This window comes from Heptranchias perlo, chromosome 16 (assembly GCF_035084215.1).
Source record: "Heptranchias perlo isolate sHepPer1 chromosome 16, sHepPer1.hap1, whole genome shotgun sequence".
Taxonomy (NCBI): domain Eukaryota; kingdom Metazoa; phylum Chordata; class Chondrichthyes; order Hexanchiformes; family Hexanchidae; genus Heptranchias; species Heptranchias perlo.
The window spans coordinates 30289731-30314405 of NC_090340.1; the positions used below are offsets into that span (position 1 = coordinate 30289731).

Genomic DNA, 24675 nt, shown 5'->3' on the forward strand with positions numbered 1-24675 from the left:
ATCGTGTTTGACAAGTCTATTAGAGATTTTTGAGGGTTTAACTAGCAGTGTAGATATAGGGGAACCAGTGGCTGTAGTATATTTGAATTTACAAAAGGCATTCGATAAGCTGCCACACAAGAGGTTGTTACATAAGATTAGGGCTCATTGGATTGGGGGTAATATGTTAGCATGGATTGAGGATCGGTAAACGGACAGAAAACAAAGAGTAGGAATAAACGGGTCATTTTCGGGTTGGCAGGTTGTACTTAGTGGGGTGCTGCAAGGATCAGTGCTTGGACCTCAGCTGTTTACAATATATACCAATGACTTAGATGAGGAGACCAAGTTTGCTGATGATACAAAGCTAGGTGGGAAAGTAAGCTGTGAGGAGGACGCAAAGAGGCTGCAAAGGGATATAGACAGGTTAAGTGAGTGGGCGAGAAGGTGGCAGATGGAGTATAATGTGGGGAAATGTGAAATTATCCACTCTGGTGAGGAGAATAGAAAAGCAGAATTTTTTTTTATAAGGTGACAGACCAAGAAACGTTGGTAGTCAGAGGGATTTGGGTGTCCTTGTACACAGAAAGTTAACATGCAGATACAGCAAGCAATTAGGAAGGCAAATGGTATGTTATATTCCAACCTCCTTGCAATAAAAGCGAAGAGTAAGGAGGTCTTGCTGCAATTATATAGGGCTCTGGTGAGCCACACTTGGAGTACTGTGTACAGTTTTGGTCTCCTTACCTAAAAGGAATTACTTGCCTTAGAACCTAGAGGTTCACTAGATTGATTCCTGGGATGAGAGGATTGTCCTATGAGGGGAGATTGAGTAGAATAGGCCTATATTCTCTGGAGTTTAGAAGAATGAGAGGTGATCTCATTGAAACATATAACATTCTTAGAGGGTTTGACAGGGTAGCTGCTGAGAGACTGTTTCCCTTGGCTGGAGAGTCTAGAACTAGGGGTCATAGTCTCAAGATAAGGGGTCAGCCAATTAGGACCAAGATGAGGAAAAATTTCTTCACTCAGAGGGCTGTGGATCTTTGGAATTCTCTACCCCAGAGGGCTGTGGATGCTCAATCAAGACTGAGATTGATAGATTTTTGGGCACTAAGGGATTCAAGGAATATGGGGATAGGACGAGAAAGTGGAGTTGAGGTAGAAAATCAGCCGTTATCTGTTGAATGGCGGAGCAGGCTCGAGGGGCCGTATGGCCTTCTCCTGCTACTATTTCTTATGTTCTTATTTCCCCTTATTTGCACCACTATTTCTGGTAATACTAAGCATCATAGTAAACTTATATATTTACATTCTGGTTCAGTCAAATAACGTGCAAGCAGCAAAGTTCCAGCAAATCACAAAGACATTCGTATTTTGTTTCCTTAATTCTTTTAAGAAATCAGAAACCTCGATTTAACAATAAAGCAAACTTTAATTATTTCTTTGCCCTGTGTATTGTATTTTCCAGTGATACTTAGTGCTAAATATTGGAAAAAATATTGAACATCACAAAATAAGAGTACATAGTGGTAACATTTTAACTATTTAAATGTTGTTTGAATGTTAAAGTCTACATTAAAATTGACAAATAGCCTGCATCATAGCCAGTTCTGTAAACAATTCAAATTTGTAAATCCTACTGAATTCATAAACATGTTGCTAATTTGCAGATAAAAAGCTATGGTGACAGTGTAGTAGTGTGCAGTCTAAGAATTCAATAAAACGTTGAGGGAGAAGACACTGGTGTAGCAGTGCTATGTTCATGAATGGCTTCATGGCTTGAATGTAGTTAATATAATATATTAACTAATATGTTAGATCCAACAAAACAAATGACAAACAGTGAAACTGCAATTGAAGGCAATCACCACCTTCTCAAGGGCAATATTAGGGATGGGCAATAAATGCTGGCCTTGCCAGCAACGCCCACATCCCATGAACGAATAAAATAAAAATGCCGTAGGTTATATTGGTTGGTGGAAACAAACAACTACTTGCATTTATATAGCGCCTTTCACACAGAAAAAATGACCCAAGGTGCTTCGCATAGGTATAAGGAAAAACTAACGCTGAGTTAAAGAGGAAAGATTAGGAGTAGTGACCTGAAGCTTGGTCAAGAGTTGATTTTAAGGAGAGTCTTAAAGGAGGAGATGGAGGTGGAGACACGGAGGAAGAGCGTAGGGCCTAGACAGCCGCCAATCGTGGAGCAAAATGAGGAGGGATACACAAGAGGCTACAGTCAGAGGAATGGAGTGTTCAGGACAGGGCTTGTAGGGCTGGAGGAGGTTACGGAGATAGGGAGGATTGAAGCCATTGAGTGATTTAAACAAAAAGGATGAGAATTTTAAATTGGTTTTGGGCAACAGGGAACCAATGCAGATCAGTAAGGACAGGGGTGATGGGCAAATGAGGCTTGATGCAAGATAAGATATGGGCAGCAGAGTTTTGGATGAGCTGAAGGTAACGGAAAGTTGAGGATGGGAGGCCAACCAGGAGAGCACTGGAGTAATCAAGTCTGGAAGTGACTGGGGTAGGGGCAAACCATAACACAACATGTAGAACTTAGAACTCAGTGTGGGCAGGGACCATAGTGAGCTTCAAATGAATCACTTTGGAGTCAAAACAAGAAAATGGAAGAAATAATGGGAGCTGCCTTGTAGAGAAGATGACATTAAATATACCAGGGTTGTAGCTACAAAGTGAATCAATGACTATTTCTGAAGCAGAAAAGGCTTGAGAACTTTTCATGAGAGACAAATAGATATATATATATAGAGAGAGAGAGAGAGAGAGAGAGAGAGGTATAGAGAGAGAGAGAGAGAGAGAGAGAGACACACAGCGAGCAAGAGAAGGAGATGGACAAACAGCCATTGACTAGGAGAGAAAGAGAACCATACATCAATGATTAGTTTGAAGCAGCAGCTATTACACAGTATGAGAAAATCACATGACTCTCACAAACTTGCAGAGTACAAATTTCATAAAGGGACACTGTCCTGTGATTTTGCACTATCGGATCTAATCCTAATACATATGGAGAATAGCCAAGCAATATTACTACAAGATGACAAACTCCAAGGGGCAGGGCAGCTGAAAAGCTATGACCCTAGAATCCTGGATTCGATTATTCCAATGCTCTCCTGGTTGGCCTCCCATCCTCCACCTTTCATTACCTTAAGCTCATCCAACACTCTGCTGCCCATATCTTGTTACAACATAATCTGTTTATAGTGAACTTGCATCCAGTAAAATTCTTTTTATAGTAATGAAATTCCAGGATCTCAATACACTTACTGTGCAAGTAAATGAACCAGCACTCAGCATAACTACTCAGTTATAGTGAAAACCTAAACATCAATCTTCCAGTGTTTAGCCCATAAGGAACAGTATGTTTAATCTAAATGTGTTCATCGACTGAATCTTCCAATCATGCTGTTTTTTAAAAAAAAAGACAGCATGCAGAATATAGTTATTTTTCAAATTCAAAAGGTTGCAATCGTAGACTGTTTCATTTAAAGAAATGGCAGACTCATTTCCAGAATCATGATGTAGGCAAACGAGATTTTACTGTTGATGTTTCCCTGAACCTTTCTTTTGATATGAAATTTCTGCCACATTAGTCACCACACAATGGTGGACAATTGGTTCAATGTGTTCACACCATCAGACATTATCAGAATTTTGTCAACTCCTGCCCTTTCCTGTTTTACAATAAAGTTTTTTTTTTTAAGATGCCAGATTGCATCAGAAGAAACTGGATCATTAATTTAGGAGTGTCAAGTGAGAATCCTGGATTGTAGGATTATAGCTATCTAGCTGCCTCCCTTGGAGGTTGTCTTCTTGCATACCTTAATTAAATGTCAACAGTATTAGTCACTGCTTACAGGAAAAATGTTCATGTTTTGTAAATAAGATTTTCTTCCAGTTTTTGCCCCGCCTTTTCTGAAAGCACAATCCTACGCTGGAGTATGACTCCACTGGTGTCAGCACACTTTTCAGCAGAGGTCACTGAATAGCAATTAAGAGTGGGAATTCCTTGGCCTGTTATTTCCCTCCATAGCTCAGACTTACTGAGTAGTGCTCTGACTGATATCAACTGATTCAACACAGACTAGGGATTGAATTTGTGATTTTCTTGGTCTCTGTGGCCTGGTATCACATCAAGAGGAGTATGTATCCACTGAGCTATTAGAGGAGCACTTCAGTGGTTCTGAAGTGGGCTGTTGAATGTAGTGTTTTGGGGCAGCAGAATATTCTATCTCAACAGTAAAAAATAAATAAAAGGATCTATCCTGCTCAGCAAAGCACGACTCATGTCGGAATGATACTGAACAGCAATTACAGTAACCATGTAGAAGTCTGGTACCAAAAAACTGACTGAAGGAAAACAGCATCAACAAGGCAATGAAAGTAAACAATGGGATCAAGCACCAAAAACTCATTTTTAATACACAGTGAAGCTACATTACAAACTTTGTCCCTATAAACAACTTGGTGTTAATACTGCAAAAATAAATGCAAACTTACAGGTTGTAATGATTTATTCCTGTTCATGAAGAGGATGTCTATTCCTTCCACATTCTTTTTCCTTCCTCTTCTCTTTTTAACAATTGGCTGGCCATCCAATAGGACCCCATTTGTACAGTGTCTTGACATCTGCTGAGAAGTACCTGCTAATGCTGATTTAGGATGAGGGATCACTGTGGAGGGGTTACCAGGTAAATTGGCATTGAATAACACTGAGGATGACAAAGGGGTGGAGCTCCCAGCTCCCAGTAAAGATTTAGAGAGGTCTACAGCCAACTCCTGGCTGCTGTCAGAAGTAGAATACAAATCATGCAGCCGTGCCATGTATTGCTGCTGATCTGAAGTTCCTTCTTCAGTCTCAAGTGCTCTCTTCTGAGTGAGCCTTTGCTTCTGAAAAGTTAATTTCAATCCACCTTCCTATTAAAACAAATGCGAATATTAAAAATGGCTTTACATAGAAAGGTGTCAAATCTACCTTCACTAGCCGAAGCCTTATTTGTTAAAATTTGGTAGTTGGAGACCAAACGTCAAATGAATGTATTTTAGGTGAAATATAAGCACATCGCTCATAACCCATATATGTATATATTATAAATATTGTTCAAATATTTAGGCACAAATAAGTTTTTTAATTATTAAAGGAGAATAATAATGTGTAACATGTTTAAAATGTCCAGCTGCACCTACTAAATGATGTAGGTAAAGTAAAAGTTTGCATCCAATTGGTCAATTTCTGAGATTGACAATTAATGTTTTCCTTTTCTTTTCTTTGACAATTTTGTCCTTTGTCACCCTCTGGTACCTCATCCAAGTGACCATTCTTCATGTATGAGTCTAGACAGAGAGTGCCGTAAGCTAACCTATCAAAAATAGTTGATAATGATGAGATGAATTAGTTCATCAAGAATTATGATTAAACTATTTTGGACTACTGAGTGGACAATTTGTTTTCTGATGGATACTTAGATATTGAGACAATTAAACTCTTACTGTGCCTTTTTCAGAGTTTTTAAAAAAAAATCTTTATTTAGGTTCGACATGCCATGCACCAGCTGAGAGTGGGCCGAAGGGACTCTGCCAATGGAACTCTGCAAGTGACAAGTGACCAATAATAAATACAAGGCTTGCCCATATTGACTCTTGCTGCAAACCAGTGATGTTTCCCTTTGACTGCTTGGCTGATACTGGGAACACACTGTGTAGGTAATAACTTGTGCCGTGTGGACTCACAATGTGCACGACTATTCCATGCCGTAGAAAACACCAACATAATATACTAATATGCTGGCTTCCCAACATGTTAAACAAAGAAAAGATGTCACTTATGATTAGGGTTGCCAACCCTCCAGGATTGTTCTGAAGTCTCCAAGATTTAAAGATTAATCTCCCACACACTGCTGCGAGCAATCCAGGAGAAAAATCATAGGGGATTAAAAATATAGGGGATCAGAACAAAGGCTGTTTGACTGACAGTTAAGAATCATCCAATCGGGTAACAAAGATTCTGAACACTTTCCAATTGGCATGAGAAGGTGGTGCACCGCAAGGATGGACGTGGTGGGTGACCAATGGTGAGAGCGGGACAGTTGGATATGGGAGGTCATGTGATGAAGTCTCCTTTAATACATCCAGAGTTGGCAACCCTACTTATGATGTGAGGTTAAAACAAACTAAATTATTCAGTTCACCACTTAATGTTAATGGACAGATGTAAAGTTTTAGAATCTGATGAATCAAGATCACTTACATTTTCCCCAAGTTCTTGAGAGAAGCTGATACCATGGCTAAAAGGGTTAAATTATGAGGACAGGTTGTATAGACTAGGCTTGTATTCCCTCGAGTATAGAAGATTAAGGGGTGAACTGATTGAGGTGTTTAAAATGATCAAAGGGGTTGATAGGGTAGAGAAACTATCTCCTCTGGTAGGGAGAGTCCGGAACAAGGGGGCTTAACCTTAAAACTAGAGCTAGGCCATTCAGCGGTGATGTCAGGAAGCACTTAGTCACACAAAGGGTAGTGGAAATCTGGTACTCTCTCCTCCAAAAAAAGCTGTTGAGGCTAGGTCAACTGAAAGTTTCAAAACTGAGATTGATAGATTTTTGTTAGGCAAGGATATTAAGGGTTGCGGAAACAAGGCGGGTAGATGGAGTTAAGATACAGATCAGCCATGATCGAATTGAATGATGGAACAGGCTCGCGGGACTGAATAGCCGACTCCTGTTCCTATGAAGTTTGTATTTATTTACAATACATTATGGTTAAGTTATGCCCATTTTCAAAGCAGCCACAAGTCTGAGAACTTCTTTTTTTTCAAAAAAAACAAGTTTGGTGAAAATATAACAAATAATAATCTTTCACCTGAACAACAAATATTTTTAAGAATGGTGCCTCCCAATTCTTGAGTCAAATTTGTCTATGCTTCCCATAATTCTTGTATGAGAAGAACCCAGAGGCAGAGGAGAAGAATTTAATTATTTTGATGAAAATCCAATAAAGAAGTTTTAAAGTTGGAGTGCCTCACCAGCTAATACAGATACCCTTTCAGAAGTACTCATCTGTGGTGCAGGTTTTGTAATATTAAAATAATTGTAAGTGCGACTGCACACTACAAGTGTTAATAAATATAGGAGTACCTGCTGTCACTTGAGGAAGCTGCCAGCTCAGCACCTGCTTTGTGTCAGATATCCCAATATTTACTGACAATTGTGACACAGGGCAAAAAGCTGCTCATGCTTATTTATTTCAAGAAAAAGAAAACAAAAGCAAACTTTTGGACTTAAAAAGCAGAGAATTAAAAGTAAAATAAAAACTTTTTCTGCATTTACTACAACACATCATGCTGTGCCATCAACCTTCAATCAAAACCAGATAAATTTGTACTGTATTAGATTAGGATCCACAGATTCAAAGGCCTACAAACAGCGAGAAACCACAAAATGCAAAGCATTAGGTAAGCACTGTTGCTAGGAAAGCCTTCAGAATTGCAGAGGGGAAAAGCAGAAATAAAGATTTCAATGCTGCGCATTGCAATACAGCTCACATCTAAATACATGTACTTTAAAATTAATAATGGTTAAAGCACAAAGGAGTAATGTATATAAAGTGTGCGAAGGAAGTAGTTCAGAGTGAAAACGCTGCTGGCAGCCAGATGCGGAGTAGCATGCTGCACACTGCAAAGATCTGCAATTAGAATCAGATCTAACAGTAATAAAAATGAACATACGTCATTGATTTTCACTGTAAACTCCTTTTCTCGCACATGCTTCTTCACCTTTGTGAACTGCGACAAAAGACAATGATCTTCTTTAACACCCTGGCTTCCTGATATTACAATAGCCGAATCACTGAAATCTCCCATGGCGGAAGGGCTGTCGAGTAATTTTGTTGTGTAAGAAGAGGTCACAGCGTTGTAATCGTAACTTCTTCTTGACGGAATCCAATTTCCTTTCAACACTGCATGGCATATGCTATCAATTCTGTTGATCATTACACGATCCTATGTAAAAACAAACATCTTTAGAAATTTCTTGTAAACTCATACCAACACTAAGTATTTTGTTCCTGTAAAATGTTTACTCCCACAAACTGAAAACTAAAACATGAAATTTACAACCTTGCACTCTGCATAAACTGGTGGCAACTTAGACAGTCCAAAATCATTTTCAGTGCATACCTTTGGCCAGCAGGAGGCAGCAAACCTATGTCTTTCTTGCAGGAAGAGAGTATCAGGCTTTCCACTATCTGGTAGAAAGCTGTCCTGTGTCTCATCATGTGTGATACTGAGAGATGCTACACTGTCTTCATCATAGGTCTTCAAGTGCTGTGGTGCTTTGCCTTTAAACAAATGCAATTGATTTTGTGTTAAAATAGTGTTTCAATATAGCCCTAAAGGTCTCTGATGTCAAGGTTACAAATCGCAGTTGTTATTTCACATTTACACTGAGCAAACCAACTATGCAAACAAAGCAGAGGATATATGATTCTAAATTGTGGTTGATAATATTTATATCCGGAATTAACCCGATCAATCTTCCTTTGACCCCACCCAAGGGAAGATGTCTAAGGTCTGCTCAACTGTAATTCAGCAAAGGTAGAGATCAATCCTACTTCTCTCTGCTCTAAGGAACCAAACTTTGCTGCTGCAATATATTACATTGCCAGCACCATGTTATATTTTGCTGTTCTGTGCCACAAATGTCTGGAGGGACCGTTCTGTACATGATGGCTTAACATGGCAGACATGGTACAGAAGAAAATCTGCAGATTCAACTAGATGTTTATATGTTTGTGTGTGAGCAGTAGTGATCTTGTCGGTGACAGTTGTGTAATGTCCTATTCTGACATAGAAGACGACTGTTCCAAGTCTTCTATTAAGCAAGACTGGGGGTGTGCCAGTAGCAATGTTACATCACTGATACCTTAGATCACTGATAGTGACACCTGACGTAACAACAATAATAATTACTTCCTAGAATATTATATTGCTATTTAAAATATAGATACTTTTTCTTATTGCCAAAATACAAACTGCATCAGTAGACACAAACTTACTATTCGCAATTTCTTACATGCATCAGACCTACCTTCAATGCCTTAATGCATCTTATAGCAAGGAGCTCAGGCATTAGACTTTATTTTTGCATGAAACAATGGCGACTACTAAAAAAAAAACTTACTAATAGAGACTGTACCATGTACATGTTTATATTGCTCGTGTTGTCCACATATCTGAAAGACTATTGGAGTTTTAGCTAGCAGGCATACACAGCGTCGATTATTTTGGTGAAATGATAGTTAAAATGACTTCAGCTTCTAAATGTCCACTTAAGTTTTCACCACACCTCGACATCATCTCTGAAAGACCACTGAAATCTTTATTCTGATAACAACAGCTATTCTCCACTGCATTTTCAAAGCCACACAAAGCCACTTTTGTCATTTAAGTCAGCCCATGCAAATGTTTGGCTGAAAGAGGTGGCCTTTAAAAAGGAGGTACTTACAACCTGCAGTGGTCTGCTTATCATCGCTGTCACTATCACTATCAGACGAGGACGATGAGGAGGATGAGGAGGAGGAGGATGAAGATGAAGAGGAGGAGGAAGATGACGACGATGAGGAGGAAGAGGAAGATTGTGATGAGGATGATGACGACGACGAAGGTGAAGACGACGAAGAATTGTCTGAATCAGAGTCTGAATCGGAGCTTGAAACAGAACGCTCTCGGTTTGTTTTTCGTTTGTTGAGTACGGAGTTTGGTGTAAGGGGTTGAGTCCTTGCTGCCACCATACATCCATCTGGATCTGGGTCCAGTTTAATCCCAGTCTTCTTGTCTAATCTGTTCTGTAGCTGAAAGCCACCCATAGTACTCCAGTGCTCTGATTTCACTTTACTTTTAACCTCAATGTGCATTGCATCTTCATCATCAGATGAATGTGGTTCCTTTTTCACAACTGCTGTCCTTTCACATTTTACAGTTTCAGTCTCAAACTGGCTTTTCTTATCCTGCAGCTTCGACAGTAAATGAAGAGGTGAAGATGAAGGCTGGTACTGATGGTGCAAGAGTGGCGTGGAACTCCTAGATTGGGTAACTTTGTTCTGGCTGCAGTTTCTTTGAGCCATCATGAAGGAAAGCTCTGGATCACCGAAAATGTGATAATCAGTCTTGCTGACACCATGCTTGGCTGCTCCAGTGAGCAATTCCTTGTCATGCTTTCCACTCTCCCACCACTCAGGCAGGTCTGGGCCAGGCTGGCACAATTTTAACCGTTCGTCAAGTTGTGGATGACGAAGAGCTTGTTCCCTCACTTTCCGGAGCAGCTCAATCCGATATAATGTCCTGGAAGCACGCTCCTCTGTAATAGGTTGTATGAAAATTGGTGGATCGAGAAGCTCTAGAGTGAAAAAATGATTTTCTGCAAGTTAATCTCTTAGTTCGAACTATTCAATAGTTAATACGAAGCTTCAACAAACACCACGCAGTGCAACAATTTAAGTTTAAACTGGATTGTGCAGCTCACAGATTTCCTAAGTACCATACCAATTCCGACATAATTCTGATACAATTGATCCCAATGATCTACAGTGCTGCTCTACTGCCAGTTGTCTAGGAGATTCAGGAGGGTTGCCTAGTTACGTTGGCCTTCATTTATCTTTTCCTCACTGTGGAAGCACCTAGCTTCCACTCCAATGCAGCACAGTCGAGATGGGGAACTCACTGCCTGAACCACATTTGAGCACTCTGGTCCGCTGCATTGGAATTTCAATGCCCTGCACAACTGTGCCATCGAACTTTCATTTCAGTTGACAGTGCAGTCACACAGCAATTTGGCGTACCAAAATTCTGTGGCATGGAATGATAAGACGTTGAATTTTGACCCTGCATCACCACATGTTGAGCTCCTAATTAGCTGGACTGTCTGGGCATGAAGTTCTAGTCTGTTCAACCAGGATGAAGAATCAACCCAGGTCACATCTGACCACTTCTGAGTGCCCAGTCATAGCATCGGCAGAAGTCTAGAAGCAGATCACCTACCCATCAATCTGCAACGGAAAACATACCTTTGTCGCATTTGTCTATTTTTAAAGTTATTAATTGAAACTACGGTTCAAATCATTATTTCATTTATTTTCAACTTCTGATGTATTCAACATCTTACTTTAAAAACTCTCAATTCCCACTAATGTCTCACATAAAAAATCTTTTCCACATAAATATTCAGCTGTTAATTTCCTTACCACAACATACAAACTGAAATATTTGCATTTTCTCCAAAAAGATAGTACGATTTCATTTGCATCAGGAGTTACAATAAAAGTTGTGAGCTTATTGACACCAATTTTATTGAATGTTGCTAAAGAAATCAAATCATTTTGGAGTGATAATCTTGTTAGCCATTTTTTGCTTGGTAAACTGGAAGTTCGAACAGGAGTTCATGTGTATAATAGGATTTGTACCACTAATATGTGATTTTACCCCATGGAAAAAGGTTGAATAAGTAAAATAATGTTTGGCGTTTGGGTGAAGCAGAGTGGACTGTGAGTGCTGCAAAAAAAAATTAACAGTTTCATTGTCAGTTCCATTTAGTCCTGTTTAGCACTTTAAATTCATAAATATTGGTCAAAATGGTAAGCCATATTTCACTCAAACACAAATATAGTTAATACGGGCACAGACAATGAGAACATGGGAAACTTCAATTAGTAATTTCAGTTTCAAATATATTTGGTGAACAAAAATATTTTTATAACTCTTTACCCTTGATTTTGTACTACCTAGATTTATTAATTCAAAATAAAGACTGCTCCTTTTCAATTATTAAAGCTAATGCATCTCCCATGGTTTTGCATGGCCTGAGGCAGAAGGCAGGTTGTACGGTGCAATAACTTGTTGCCTCTCTGCAGGCCCAGAACTGTTGCTATATCTATCCTCTCTCTTATTGTTGCTGCTGTGTATTTCTTGCTATCCCTATGCAACAAAACAAACCTTTAATAATCACCAAAACATGATTTACCATGTTCCAACACGTGTTCCATAATTGGAGGGTCAGTGACATCACAGTAATGGCACATGAGCAGAAACACATATATATGTAAGCTGGCTCCAAATGGTAAGGATTTATGAGAAAGCGAAAGAGAACTCACATCATTAGCACTGATGCTTACATAAATCTTAACATAACAGGAAGTACCTGTTTCCCCTAGCGGAGAGTTCAAGAACTAGAGGACAGAGATTTAAGCTGATCGGCGGAAGGTTTAGAGGGGACATGAGGAAAAACTTTTTTACCCAGAGGGTGGTGGGTGTATGGAATTTGCTGCCCGAATTGGTGGTAGAGGCAGGGACCCTCAACTCCTTTAAAAAGTACCTGGACCTGCACCTAAAGTGCTGTAAGCTGCAGGGCTATGGACTGGGGTGCTGGAAGGTGGGATTAGAATGGGCACCTGGTTGTTCTTCGAGCCGGCGCGGACATGATGGGCCAAATGGCCCCATTCTGTGCTGTATCTTTTCTATGGTTCTATATACAGAATTTAGATTAATATTTGTGCAGGTTGTTCTCATTACTGTATAAACTAAAATCTTCCAAATCTCTACACCCCCCAGCCTAACTTTAAGGCATTTGTTCACCAAGCCTCATCAAACACAGGGCAATCAGAACAACTATGTGATTACCACTGGTCAAAAAGGCTCAAAAATGACATTCACTAACTTTTATTAATACAGATATGAAGTAATTCATAGTTATCTGTACCTTCTTTCTCTTTGGGTGGTAGGCGGCAAACCCTTCGACACATGTCAATGAAAGCATAAAGGTACTTCTGCAGACTCTCATCCGTCTTCTTATTCAGCCTGGCAATAGCTCGGAATTTGGTCCAGTCAAATTTTTGCTTGTCTGGATCATAAACGACACCAAAAGTAGACACAACTCTGTAAAAATCAGCCTCTTCTCGCCTGGTCCACCTAGTGGAAAAGTGATGGATTAGCTGCTCTGATTTGATGTGCCCTCAGTACCTACTTTAATTAAGTTCCTTTTCATCAATGACTTGATTGTCTCTACGATATCATTTTGTTCCAAAACCAAAAATGTAACATGCTGTATGTCTTTTAGCTTACTAAAGGAGAACTCAAATTGTATGATCTGCCAAATCTTCACAGTCAATTGACACTGTAGAATACCACAACAAAAATATTATCCATTTCTATTACGTGCCTTGATGGTGGATGCCTTGTGTGAACTGACTAAAGGCACAAAGGGTGGATGTCCAGAGAAGTGAATAGTTCTACCTCTAGGGACCCCTCAGTGCCCTGGGATATCTGATGGATCATCTCTGGGTGGGTGAATAGTTCTACCTTTTGGCTCCTTCAGCAGCCTGGAATACCTGATGGATCACCTCAAGGTTGATTTTTCATTTGTGGAGATGACTTGACTTGAGGATATCTGCTGTCTTGTTGCCTACTCCCACCAGATGCTGAGCTGAGAGGATAACTCTATTGTTCAAACACCAGTGAGTTGGGCAGACCGCCTTGTGAGAAAGTCTCTCCCGGTTTGTTTGTGTAGCAATTCGCCATCCTGATGTCTTTCCATATGTACACTGAATTTTCCTCAATATTGATTTGGGTAATGCTCGTTCCACTGCTCTGACATTGAGGGACGGAAATGCCAGATGGAATGGACTGGGCTCTTGTCGGTACGGAGGGTCATTTATGCTATGAACATGGTAGCTTGAAAATGGTCCTTTGTGATGAGCAATAGCTGGTACCAAAGTGAACTGTGGTCAACCTTAATTATAGGCTACAATGAGGATGGCTATTGGAGCACAAACCCTGCACAGTGAGCCTGGTGACGAGCTATGTGGATATGGTTCGATCTTGGGAAAACATACATTGCCTGATAGCTTTCATATATTTAGGTTTACACTCTGGGGCTCAGACATGGTGCCAACAGGTGAATTGCTAAAAGAAGCAAACTTAATGCTGCACTGGGGGAAAAACAAATTGATGTACAGGTGTGGCACCTATCTTTATAAAGAATGTGAGGAGCAGCGAGAGGGCTAAGTCCCTACAGTGTGGAGTGTAATTTTGTAAATATGACAAAAAGATATATCCATTTTGTAGGATTCAATTGAAATTCAGTAATGAAACAGTAAATGAGCATGCAGGAATTTTCAAAAGTTGTATAAAAAGGTCCTTATTTAATAATATTTCTTGTTCATTATTAAGGACTCCAGTTCTCTGGAACTGGAGGCCTTAATATTATAAGTAACCAAAGCGATAAATGACCTTAGCATGAGAATTATTGTAATCATTAAAGAAAGTAGGGTTGTTGTAGCAAATGAAGGTGTCATTTAAACTGTGGTATAAAACAATATTTGGGAAAACTCCACTGGCTTCTTAGTACGATCACTGCTACACGTACCTTTGCTGCTTCTCGATTTTAGCAGCCTCCTTTGCTTTTACAGTGTCTGCACACAGTCGCCTTCTCTTGTCCCCCTTTGTTTGGGCTTCCTGTTTAACCTGCTCCCTCTTGGTACTGCGCTGATAAGCGGTCACAAGTCGACGCAGGCGTGTTGTTAAAGCAGATGCAGGTGGCCAGTAGAGTAGATCACCTTCTCCCAAAGGGCCGTCTAAGATGAAAAGCAAAGGACATTTTATCTTCAAATAAAAGGCAATCATCTAAAACATCCACATATTTAAAACTAGTTGTAACAAAAACATTTTCAACTCTTCATTCTTACCTGTAATCATTAGATCCCCAGGAGAAGATGCAGCATCCTAAAATAGAGAGGTTTGAGAAGAATGGTTTTGGGCTAGTTTTATCAATTTGAGTAAAAATGAATAATAAGATTTGGCATCTGTGCCAAACTAATTTTCACTTCTAAATAATATTGTAGTATTACTATTACACAGAATAACAATTTTCAATTGGAAAATCAGTTTTGTTCAGGAACAAAAGCAGCATTTTATATAATATATATCTAAATATTTTTTTCATTTGCACACCTCCATTTCATCCTTGAATAATGGCTGAGTTGGTTTATATTCTGGATCTTCACCATCCCTGTTAGAAAATCCACAAATTAATTAGAATATAATGAGCAATAATACTTTTTTCCAAACTTATAGATAGCAGTTTTATATATTATATATATATATATATATATATACACAAACACACACAAACAGGAAAGTAAGATAAAGAGATAAAGATTAAATTGGTCAAACATTTTGATTTTCTTTTAAAAACACATGAAACCCAACCCCACAATCAATTTTCTCATTCCCTTGCAGGTCATCATTCACCAACTTCTAGGCAGAAGGACAGGGACGTGTGTGTCACAAATTCTCCACCACTGTTAATTCTACTCCATGATCAGCCAACATCAGACATGACTCAAGAGCGCTAAGCAGGTGCCACCATTTCCTCACAGACATGGAACACCTTGCTTCTGAATGGCACTCCATCAATTGATTTATCCAAAAACTGATTGTACTCACCCAACTGAGGCAAGTAAATTTTAAAAACAAGGCATCCCTGAAATTATGGAAAGAGAGAGACAAGTACTGTTTTAAAATAATTTTAACCACTTCACCATGTTGATTGAGAGTAACCGTACCCCTCTGCACCATCGGCAAAGGTATCATTTCCCCTCTGTTCCGCTGCAATAGCTTTCTCATCAGGTTTGCCAACTCTCTCTAAGAAACAGAGTGCAGGGTCGTTTCTCATTGTGTTATATTTTTCATAACCTGTGGATAACAAATAACAAGGGTCTGTTAGGGGAGAATAATAGGAGAGCAGATCTTACACTAATATAATAAAAACAATTAAGGTATTCAGAAAAGACAGCCAATTCATTAATTCTATCCTGAAACTACATATATTACATATTAAGACATGGAAATAGGCTTATCCTCCATAAGAGCAGTACTCTAAATCTTAAACTTAGTGTCAGTAAGAACAGCAGGTTAATGCCAATAGGCTCTGATGATTTGTCTTGTATTAAAATGCCAAAGTCCTGGTAATACTGTTCCCCAGTTTTTAAAATTCTGTAGGTAATTTCTCCAACTCCACATTTTTTTTACATGAGAAGTATATTCCCTAACATTGAAATGGTTTTAACAATTTTTGTTTTACATCTGCAAAACACACTTTACTGGATGAGTGGAAGGATACATTTGAAAAGTCATCTCACAAAGGTGCTAGATCTAGATATTTCTGGGAGCCAGCATATTATACAACAAAAGGTCTGAGCTTTTCTTTATCAACCAATGAAGTCATAACTAGGGTTTTCATAACTACTTAATTTCAATAAATGATGTTGGGGACTACTGCGACACACACATTGGGATAAACTATCTGTGGGTATGGTAGTTCAGTTGTTATGGTACTGGACTGGCAACCCAGAGGCTGAGAGTTCAAGTCCCACCATGAAATGCTGTTATTGTGTTACTGAATAAAATAAATCTGATAAGTTATGGCTTAGCACCAGAAAAATGACCATGTCCACCAGGATTCAAGATGACCCACCACTACCTTCTCAGGGCAACTAAGAATGGGCAATAATAGTTGAAACTTTGCATGTGTCACTCACATCCAGATAACAAATAAAATTTGAGATGATCTGATGTTAATACGAGAAGCTAAAACATCAATCTAATGTAAGCATTTTTTATTATTTTATTTTGGGTATGTATATCTCTCCATTTCTGACTGTGTGGTGATTGCCCATTATTTGATTCCCTGAAATCCTTTTGGAAAATTCCACTAGAATACCACAGGTAATCCAGGAAACATTTGATATCGTACAAGTTGTCTCACCGTGTTTGAAGACTCCAATGAGCAGTGATTTGTCAGCATCTGCATCCCACCATTCGGCAGGAATCTCAGATTGTTCAGGCTCAGGAACCCAAATGTCAATCTCACTGAGAAAACAAATGATAGATAGCACAGAGGCAAGTTAAATCAGCTGCCAAATTGTGGTAGCCCAAGGTTATAGAAAGTAAAATGTGCTTATCAGGTCACTGATCAAAGGATTTTTACCCATCAGATTAATTTGACAAGATTAACATTTTTTTTAAAATTTGTTTCAATGGGCTTTTAATACATGATACATTTTTCCCGTATTCTTTTACATTCTCTGTCAAACAATGAAACACGATTCACTGTATTCCTGCACATATGTTCATAACCAAAATGAGATGTACCCACTTCTTCAGTTCAAAGTCAGACAAAATAGTCAGTGTGAAGTCATCCACTTTGGATCCAAAAAAGACAAATCAGAATATTTTGTAAATGGTGAGAAACAAGGATCTGTAGAGGTGCAAAAGAATTTGGGTGTCCAGGTGCACAAATCACTAAAAGATAGCGCACAGATGCAAAAAGTAATCGAAAAGGCTAATGGAACGTTGGCCTTTATTTCAAGGGGGCTGGAATACAAAGGGGAGGAAGTTATGCTTCAGTTGTACTGAAGCCGTGGTCAGATCCCATCTACAGTACTGCTTCGATTTTGGGCAAAGCACCTCAGAAAGCCTTGGAAGAGGTATAGCCCACGTTCACCAGAATTATACCAGGACTTGAAGGGTTAAATTATGAGGCCATGTTAAATAATCTTAGCTTGTATTCCCTTGAGTTTAAAATGTTGAGGGGTGATCCAGTTGAGGTGTTTAAAATGATAAAAGGATTCAATAGGGTAGTTACAGAGAAACTGGGTGCTCGTCATGAATTACATAATTTAGCTGACCCTAGAAGATCTTGCAAGGCCAGCTGTTAAAGTTCATCGTGCTTTAAGTGTTACTGACTCAGTACCAACACCAAATAGTTGACCCTATATCTTTGCATCTGGAATCCCTCATAGGTTAGAGTTTAAATCCTGGCTGGGCCATTGATGGTGGAGGAGGAGATGTTTTACCAAAAGTTGGCTGAGGATACTCCTTACTTCCTTCCCTCCATCATAAGGTCAGAAATGGGGATGTTCGCTGATGACTGCACAGTGTTCAGTTCCATTTGCAACCCCTCAGATAATGAAGCAGTCTGTGCCCGCATGAAGCAAGACCTGGATAACATCCAGGCTTGGACTGATAAGTGGCAAGTAACATTCGTGCCAGACAAGTGCCAGGCAATGACCATCTCCAACAAGAGAGAGTCTAACCTCTCCCCTTGACATTCAACGCATTACCATCACCGAATCCCCCACCATCAACATCCTGGGAGTCACCATTGACCAGAAACTTAACTGGACCAGCAACTCGCCAAGGCTTCTTCGACAGCACCTCCCAAACCCGCGACCTCTACCACCTAGAAGGACAAGAGCAGCAGGCACATGGGAACAACACCACCTGCACGTTCCCCTCCAAGTCACACACCATCCCGACTTAGAAATATATCGCCGTTCTTTCATCGTCACTGGGTCAAAATCCTGAAACTCCCTTCCTAACAGCACTGTGGGAGAACCGTCACCACACGGACTGCAGCGGTTCAAGAAGGCGGCTCACCACCACCTTCTAAAGGGCAATTAGGGATGGGCAATAAATGCCAGCCTCGCCAATGACGCCCACATCCCATGAACGAATAAAAAAAATACTCTTTTGTATCCCTTAGTGGCTGCTTACACAGCAAGTCACCTGTTCATCTTCTCACCTGGGAGCTAGTGAGCTCTTTGAAGGAAACCTAAAAAACGATTCCTCAAAAACTTAAAAGCAGAATATTTTTCAAAATGGGTAAACAAACCTTTTAAAACAAAACTGAGGAAAAACAAATAAATTCTAACCTATAGAGTACATTCAAGGCTTTCTTTTAGGGTTGAGCACTTGTAGATATTACTTCAGAGCTTTAAAAATCATGCAAGAAAAGCGTTAGAGTTGTAACATTCACCCACTGAAAAGTTAAGTTTGACTTGGGACAACTGGAAGATCATGTCCTGTGTTGTTATGAGAAATATGCAGCTGATAAGTAGCTTTCACGAGGGCTGAGAGCTTGGAAGGACACTTCATTTCTGTCCAATTGAATTCTGAAAACAGTAGCACTTTATAAAACTGCATTACACTCTCTGATTCCATCGGGGCACTGCATTTTTAACACTGGTTACAGTGTTTCAGCTGCATCCTGAAATTCTGAATTCCTCAGATACTACGGGGTTTTAAAGGGTGAGTCATCTAGTCTGCATTAAAAGAAAGGAAACTTGCTGTTTCTTTTTTAAAATAAAAAGGAATCCACAAGCTTAATATATTTTCCCACAAGGCAAGTTTTAAAGGTTTATGCTCGTTATTCTGACAGCTGTCAACCTCTCAAAAACAGTGATTGCCCTTTTCTTTCTTTTTGATCAAAATTAAGTTGAACTAATTGTGGGAAAATGGAGGTTCAAATCAAGAGAAAAGGTCACAGGAGATAAACGACAGAGGCAAAGTGAGTCAATGGTCAAACTAAGGGTCTGTGGAAAGATAGTAAAAAAAAGAAAACAGGTTTCTCAATACAATGAAATCTTTCCCTATCCTGTGTTGAGCAATTGAATATTTCCAGAAGTCTGCCACAAACAGATCAATACTCAAGATTTTCATCCAAACTTTGTCAACTTGAGAAAGTTGGTAACTCGTCAGTGAAAAGATGATCCCTTTGAAACTATGTGGTGATGACATTCATGGTAATGCAATTGTTATTCCCACTGGCTAACTGTTCCCTTGGACCAATCACAGCACTAAAAACAAGCCATGGTTAGAAAGTGACATCCTAGGGTGCAATTAGCAGTGCTTATCACGCACCAGTCATACTGTTCTCATTGACCAAACACAGGCTACAAAGGAAAGGTTTTGTTCAAAAGAGTGTTGTTCCAGCAATTTATCTATAAATAATTCAAGTTTTGCATTAGGCAAAGCATCCAAAGGGCGTGAACATGTGTTTTTAGGAAACTGGGAAACACGTTTGCTGGGCCTGAAGCATGTTGATTCGCTCAAATGTCCCATTCACTTAAAAACTAATCAAAAAATCATTACTTGTTAAAAAAAAATCAAAAACAACAAATGAACAAGCAACCACAACAAAAGCAGATACTCAAGTCCTTGAAAAAATATCAAACTCCTTACAGCAGCCAGGTTGGCTCCCCATTGATCCAACAATCTCAAAATAAAATTTATAATACACAAATCAAAACAATTTTGAAAAAGATCACCACATCAACCCATAAACTTACCCAACCCTTTCTGAAACCCTCCAACAACTTTCCTCTGCGGGAGACTTCTTCTCTCTCGGGGGGCTTGGCCTTGGCCTTGCATTCTGTTCTGTTCTGTACCCATAGCTTGGGCCTTAGGTTGCTTGTTTAAGGTTTGGGCTTCTTTGCATGCACGACCCAAAGCCCAATGTCATTGCCTCTCTGTGATGGCCTGAACAAAGTGGGGCATTTCTGTTGTTCTCGTGTATGTGCAAACCTCACCGCCCCTCAGTGCTGCTTTTCCAGGCTTTGCACATGTATGATCTTTGCTTCTCAGTGTCACACTGACAATTTACAGTCTTAGTTTCTCACAGATCTGCTGCAGAATGGAGATCACTTCCACCCATCTGTCGTCCAGCGCAGGCTACCAACATGCAATGCTAACTCTGACAGCAGAAGCTAGCAGGAGACCTGACACCAACCCCAATAGTGGAACACAGCAGCAGTTCGACTAGCATTTCAACATCCCATAATTTTCTAAATCTGTTTTATAATTAACCAAGTTACTGGCCAAATTTAATAATTCAGTAAATTAATTAAACATAATTAGATTACTCACAATTTAATTGAACTTACTCACTGCATTTCACTCTTAATTTAGATTACATTTTGTAATTAATTTACCATCTGCAGTCAATAATTTAATTACTACATTTTAAAAATCCTTATGCATTAAATATATTTTATAAATGAATGAGTTCCTCACTACAACCAATAAAGTCTGAATTTATAACTTCAGGTTGATTATAAGCCTGTTCATTCTACACTATGGTAGGTCAAATTATTTTAAAGTAGTATGCTAGTGCATTCCTCCAACCCTGTCCTGTTATGCATCTCCCACTCCCTTCGCTCCAACATTGGCGGCCGTGCCTTCAGTTTTCTAGGCCCTAAGCTCTGGAATTTCCTTCCTAAATATCTCCGTCTCTCCATATCTCTCTCATCTTTTAAGATCCTCCTTAAAACCTCTCTTTTTGACCAAGCTTTTAGTCTCCCTTCCTAATATCTTCCTCTTTGGCTCAGTGTCAATTTTTGTCTGATTACGCTTTTGTGAAGCGCTTTGGAACATTTTCAAATGTTAATTCCCATGTTAAAGGCACTATATAAATGCAAGTTGCTGTTTGTTATTCAATTAAATTGTCTACTGAAACTGCTGTAAGAACTTGTTTCAAGAACTAGTAAATCATGGAAGATTACACAGTTGAAGTGATTCATAAAGTACTCGTGAGAAAAATAGAACTGCTACAACAGCTCAATGTTTACAAGCTTAAGAACTTCAAGATTACAAGTTTAATTTTTCAATTCTATCTATAATATATATTCTTACCTAGCATCCACTCCATCCAGTACCTTTTCCAACTGGTCACCAATTACTTCTTGCTTCAGATAATACAACATTCTTACTCGCAGAAGCACCCTGAGTGACAGAGTCAGATAAGTACTGTAATTTAGGCACACAATGCCAATATTAAGTAAGGCTGCTTGATGGCCATCATATAAATTAATGGGAATGGCTTTTGCTGAAATTCCCATTGGTGTTATTTTTTTAAATTTAAAATGCACACAAGCTGACAAACTCAAAATGAAAGTCATTTTATATTCCATACCTGTGTATTGCTTTTGTTAATTAATCATTGGTACAACCCTTTATCAGTCAATAAATCCAGACACACTTTTATAAACTGCTCATATCATTACAATTGTACAACATGCATCAGTTCAACACTTTTATAAATATCACCAATAGAAACATTATCTGTAGAGAAGGTGCTTTTATGTTTCTAGTCTCAAAGAAAAAGAATCAGTACAGAAAGTATTAAGCGACTGCCTAACTTACTTATTGCAGTGATGTTTCAAATGTTTTTTGTAGCCATCATCCTGGAGCAGGTGTTCTGGATTATACTTCCTGAGCCATTCAGCCTTCTGCATGTCAAACGTGCTTCCCTGGCTCTTCACCTTCTTCCCTTTCCGGCCCCTCGGGACTGGTGCAGACAAACCTAATAAAGGAGTCCAGAACAAAACTTAATTCTTAATATGGTTCTAGGAGAAAAAATGCCACAAAGGTAAGAAAGGGTTAATTCAAAGCTTAAGTATATTTACACGCTAATAGACTATGAGACTATTCAGCCATATGATACAGCCAAATTATTTGCATGTGTTGCATATTAAATTCAGCCCAATCACTGTTTACCCTACAACAAATAGGACTTCAATATGTGTCATATATTGAAAGTATAAAGTGGAATTGTACAGAAATGATCAGGATTGGATATAGGAAGTGGATGATAAAATACAATAAATAGATTATTAAAACATTGTTGAGCCTGTCTCTTGTTTTATGTCTTTGTCTCTACCATATGTAAAGGGAATTAGGGGTTATGGGGAGCGGGCAGGAAATTGGACATGAAGCTGAGTTCGGATCGGTCAATGCCCTGTGGGTGGCGGAGAGGGCCCAGGGGCTATGTGGCCGGGTCCTGCTCCGACTTCTTGTGTTCTTTAGATTTGTGGTTGGGATCAGATCAGCCATGATCTTATTGAATGGCGGAGCAGGCTCGAGGGGCCGATTGGCCTACTCCTGCTCCAATTTCTTATGTTCTTATGTTCTTATATGTAATGTGTGGAATCACTCAAAATTTCAACATGAAAACAGATCCTTACAATGCTTTAATAAACTGTATTTGTACAACAAGTAATTTGAGAAGACTGTTATGGTCCAGACTCTGATCATGTTGTCATACTATTGTTTTGCATTGATGCAAAACAAACAGTATAATGTGGAGTCAGGTTGATGATCTGGCTTTTAAGCACACTAAAGCCAAGAGCTGCGAGACCACTTCCAGGAAGTTGTTTTACACTACTTGTGCTTCACATCGGATGTAGTATTACTCCAGTCAGGCGCAAAGCCAAGTTTGTCACGTGAAGACAGGATCAGGCTCAGCTGTGACTCTTCCCATAGTTGAATAGCCTGCTGATGCTCACTGTCGAGACTCCTGTATGAACAATAACTGTATAACATGTTGCAGAGCATCCGGCATCCATGGAACTGTACACTACTGAGCAGTCAATGCCTTCAGGAAGTAGAGGGAAATTGGCACAAAAAAATGAAAAAAATAATTTTCTATTGTTTCAAATCAGGTTATGATCATCTGTATATTGGATAATGTGCATCTAGCAGCATGACTTGGTTTGCCAGCTGTGCATGGCACTATACAGATACTGATCTGAGACCATTACCTGCACTATAACATCTTATCAAGAGTCCATGGTTTTTGAAATACAAAACATTTAATCTGATACACTGCCTCAGGATGGCCATAAACCAAATGATAAAAATTAACATTTTTAAAGTAACTGGTATCCTGGCAGGATTTTTAGGCTATTCAGTAAGTTGACTAACATATATAATTATTATTGAGGGCAATTCCCTGTCCTCGCTCATCCTCCTGGCACTCCATGAACAAATAAAACATTTGTGTAAGCAAGGACATTAAAAAAATTATTTTGCTAAAATAAATGATTTATATACTTTATCTCCATGGGACAAAAGCAGCAATCTCAATCACCTCCAAAAATGCCACCCAAGATGAAATTACTGCTAATTTTTCCTGGCTACCATCAGGCAGGTAGCTTACCCGTACCTGAAGTTGTTTACAACCAAGACTGACAATTGCTACCAGAGAGGCCAAAGTGCAAATGTCAGCCAAGGTTGAGATTCAAATCCAGATGTCCCAGACCATCACGTAGGACGGGGTCGTGCATCACCAAGATATCCTACCAGGTGTTTTTAATAGGTTAACACTGTAGTTATACCAATACCACAAACATTTCCAACAGGAGAGCAAGCAGATGATGCTGTTAAATTGCCCAGTCGCACTGAGTCAGGGAAATCAGAGCTCCATGCAGTGACCCAATAGTGCGCACTAAGTTCTGGTCACTGGCCTCTTAGCTGCCAGGTTCTAATGATAAGACTTGATTTTATAAAGTTTTAGCTATGTCAAGCATATACAAAGTTAAATTGGTTTGCTTTTGCCTTTAAGCATGTATGTATGAATATGTCTGAAGGCATCACAGTGTTAAATTAAATCAGACATTTACTGCTGCCTATGAAAATTTAATTTTCACAGTAATTGTTGAACTCTGCTAATGAGGTTTTGAATACTTGATTGATCAAGGGATAAGTTAACTTGTAGTTTCCTATCAGGTGTATATTGTTGTTTAGGACTAAAACTCTTTGTATTGCTCAACAATTAACAGAAGTTGCAAAGGCCGTCCAAGTGATAGTCTAGAGATCCATTCAATTATTTCTGTCATACCTAAACTTACAGTTGATCGCATTTTCAACTGTCACAGACCGCTGAAAGGTTAAATACAGACATGCCTGCAATGTCTTATCTGCTGTGTCTTTTGTTATCTGTAATGCTTGTCCCACCAGGAAATTCTGCTAACTAGACTCAGTGTTGCTTTGTCCTGAAGGTG

The 24675-nt window shown here is 39.2% G+C and overlaps 1 protein-coding gene across 4 annotated transcripts in view; it reads right to left on the reverse strand.

Annotated features, from left to right (window-relative positions):
* chd9 (chromodomain helicase DNA binding protein 9) overlaps nt 1-24675 on the reverse strand; it is a 241067-nt gene that overhangs the window by 22037 nt on the left and 194355 nt on the right. The window contains exons 23-34 of one of the 4 annotated variants that reach the window (XM_067997892.1): nt 22037-22196; nt 21527-21616; nt 16821-16924; nt 15619-15748; nt 15005-15062; nt 14740-14776; nt 14421-14628; nt 12756-12964; nt 9510-10400; nt 8183-8343; nt 7781-8005; nt 4510-4926 (exon numbers count right to left, since the gene is read on the reverse strand). In XM_067997892.1, the coding sequence (XP_067853993.1) occupies nt 4510-4926; nt 7781-8005; nt 8183-8343; nt 9510-10400; nt 12756-12964; nt 14421-14628; nt 14740-14776; nt 15005-15062; nt 15619-15748; nt 16821-16924; nt 21527-21616; nt 22037-22196 (2690 nt within the window). Of the gene's footprint in view, nt 1-4509; nt 4927-7732; nt 8006-8182; nt 8344-9509; nt 10401-12755; nt 12965-14420; nt 14629-14739; nt 14777-15004; nt 15063-15594; nt 15749-16820; nt 16925-21526; nt 21617-22036; nt 22197-24675 lie in introns of all 4 variants that reach the window. The other 3 variants (XM_067997890.1, XM_067997891.1, XM_067997889.1) reach the window with 3 other exon arrangements.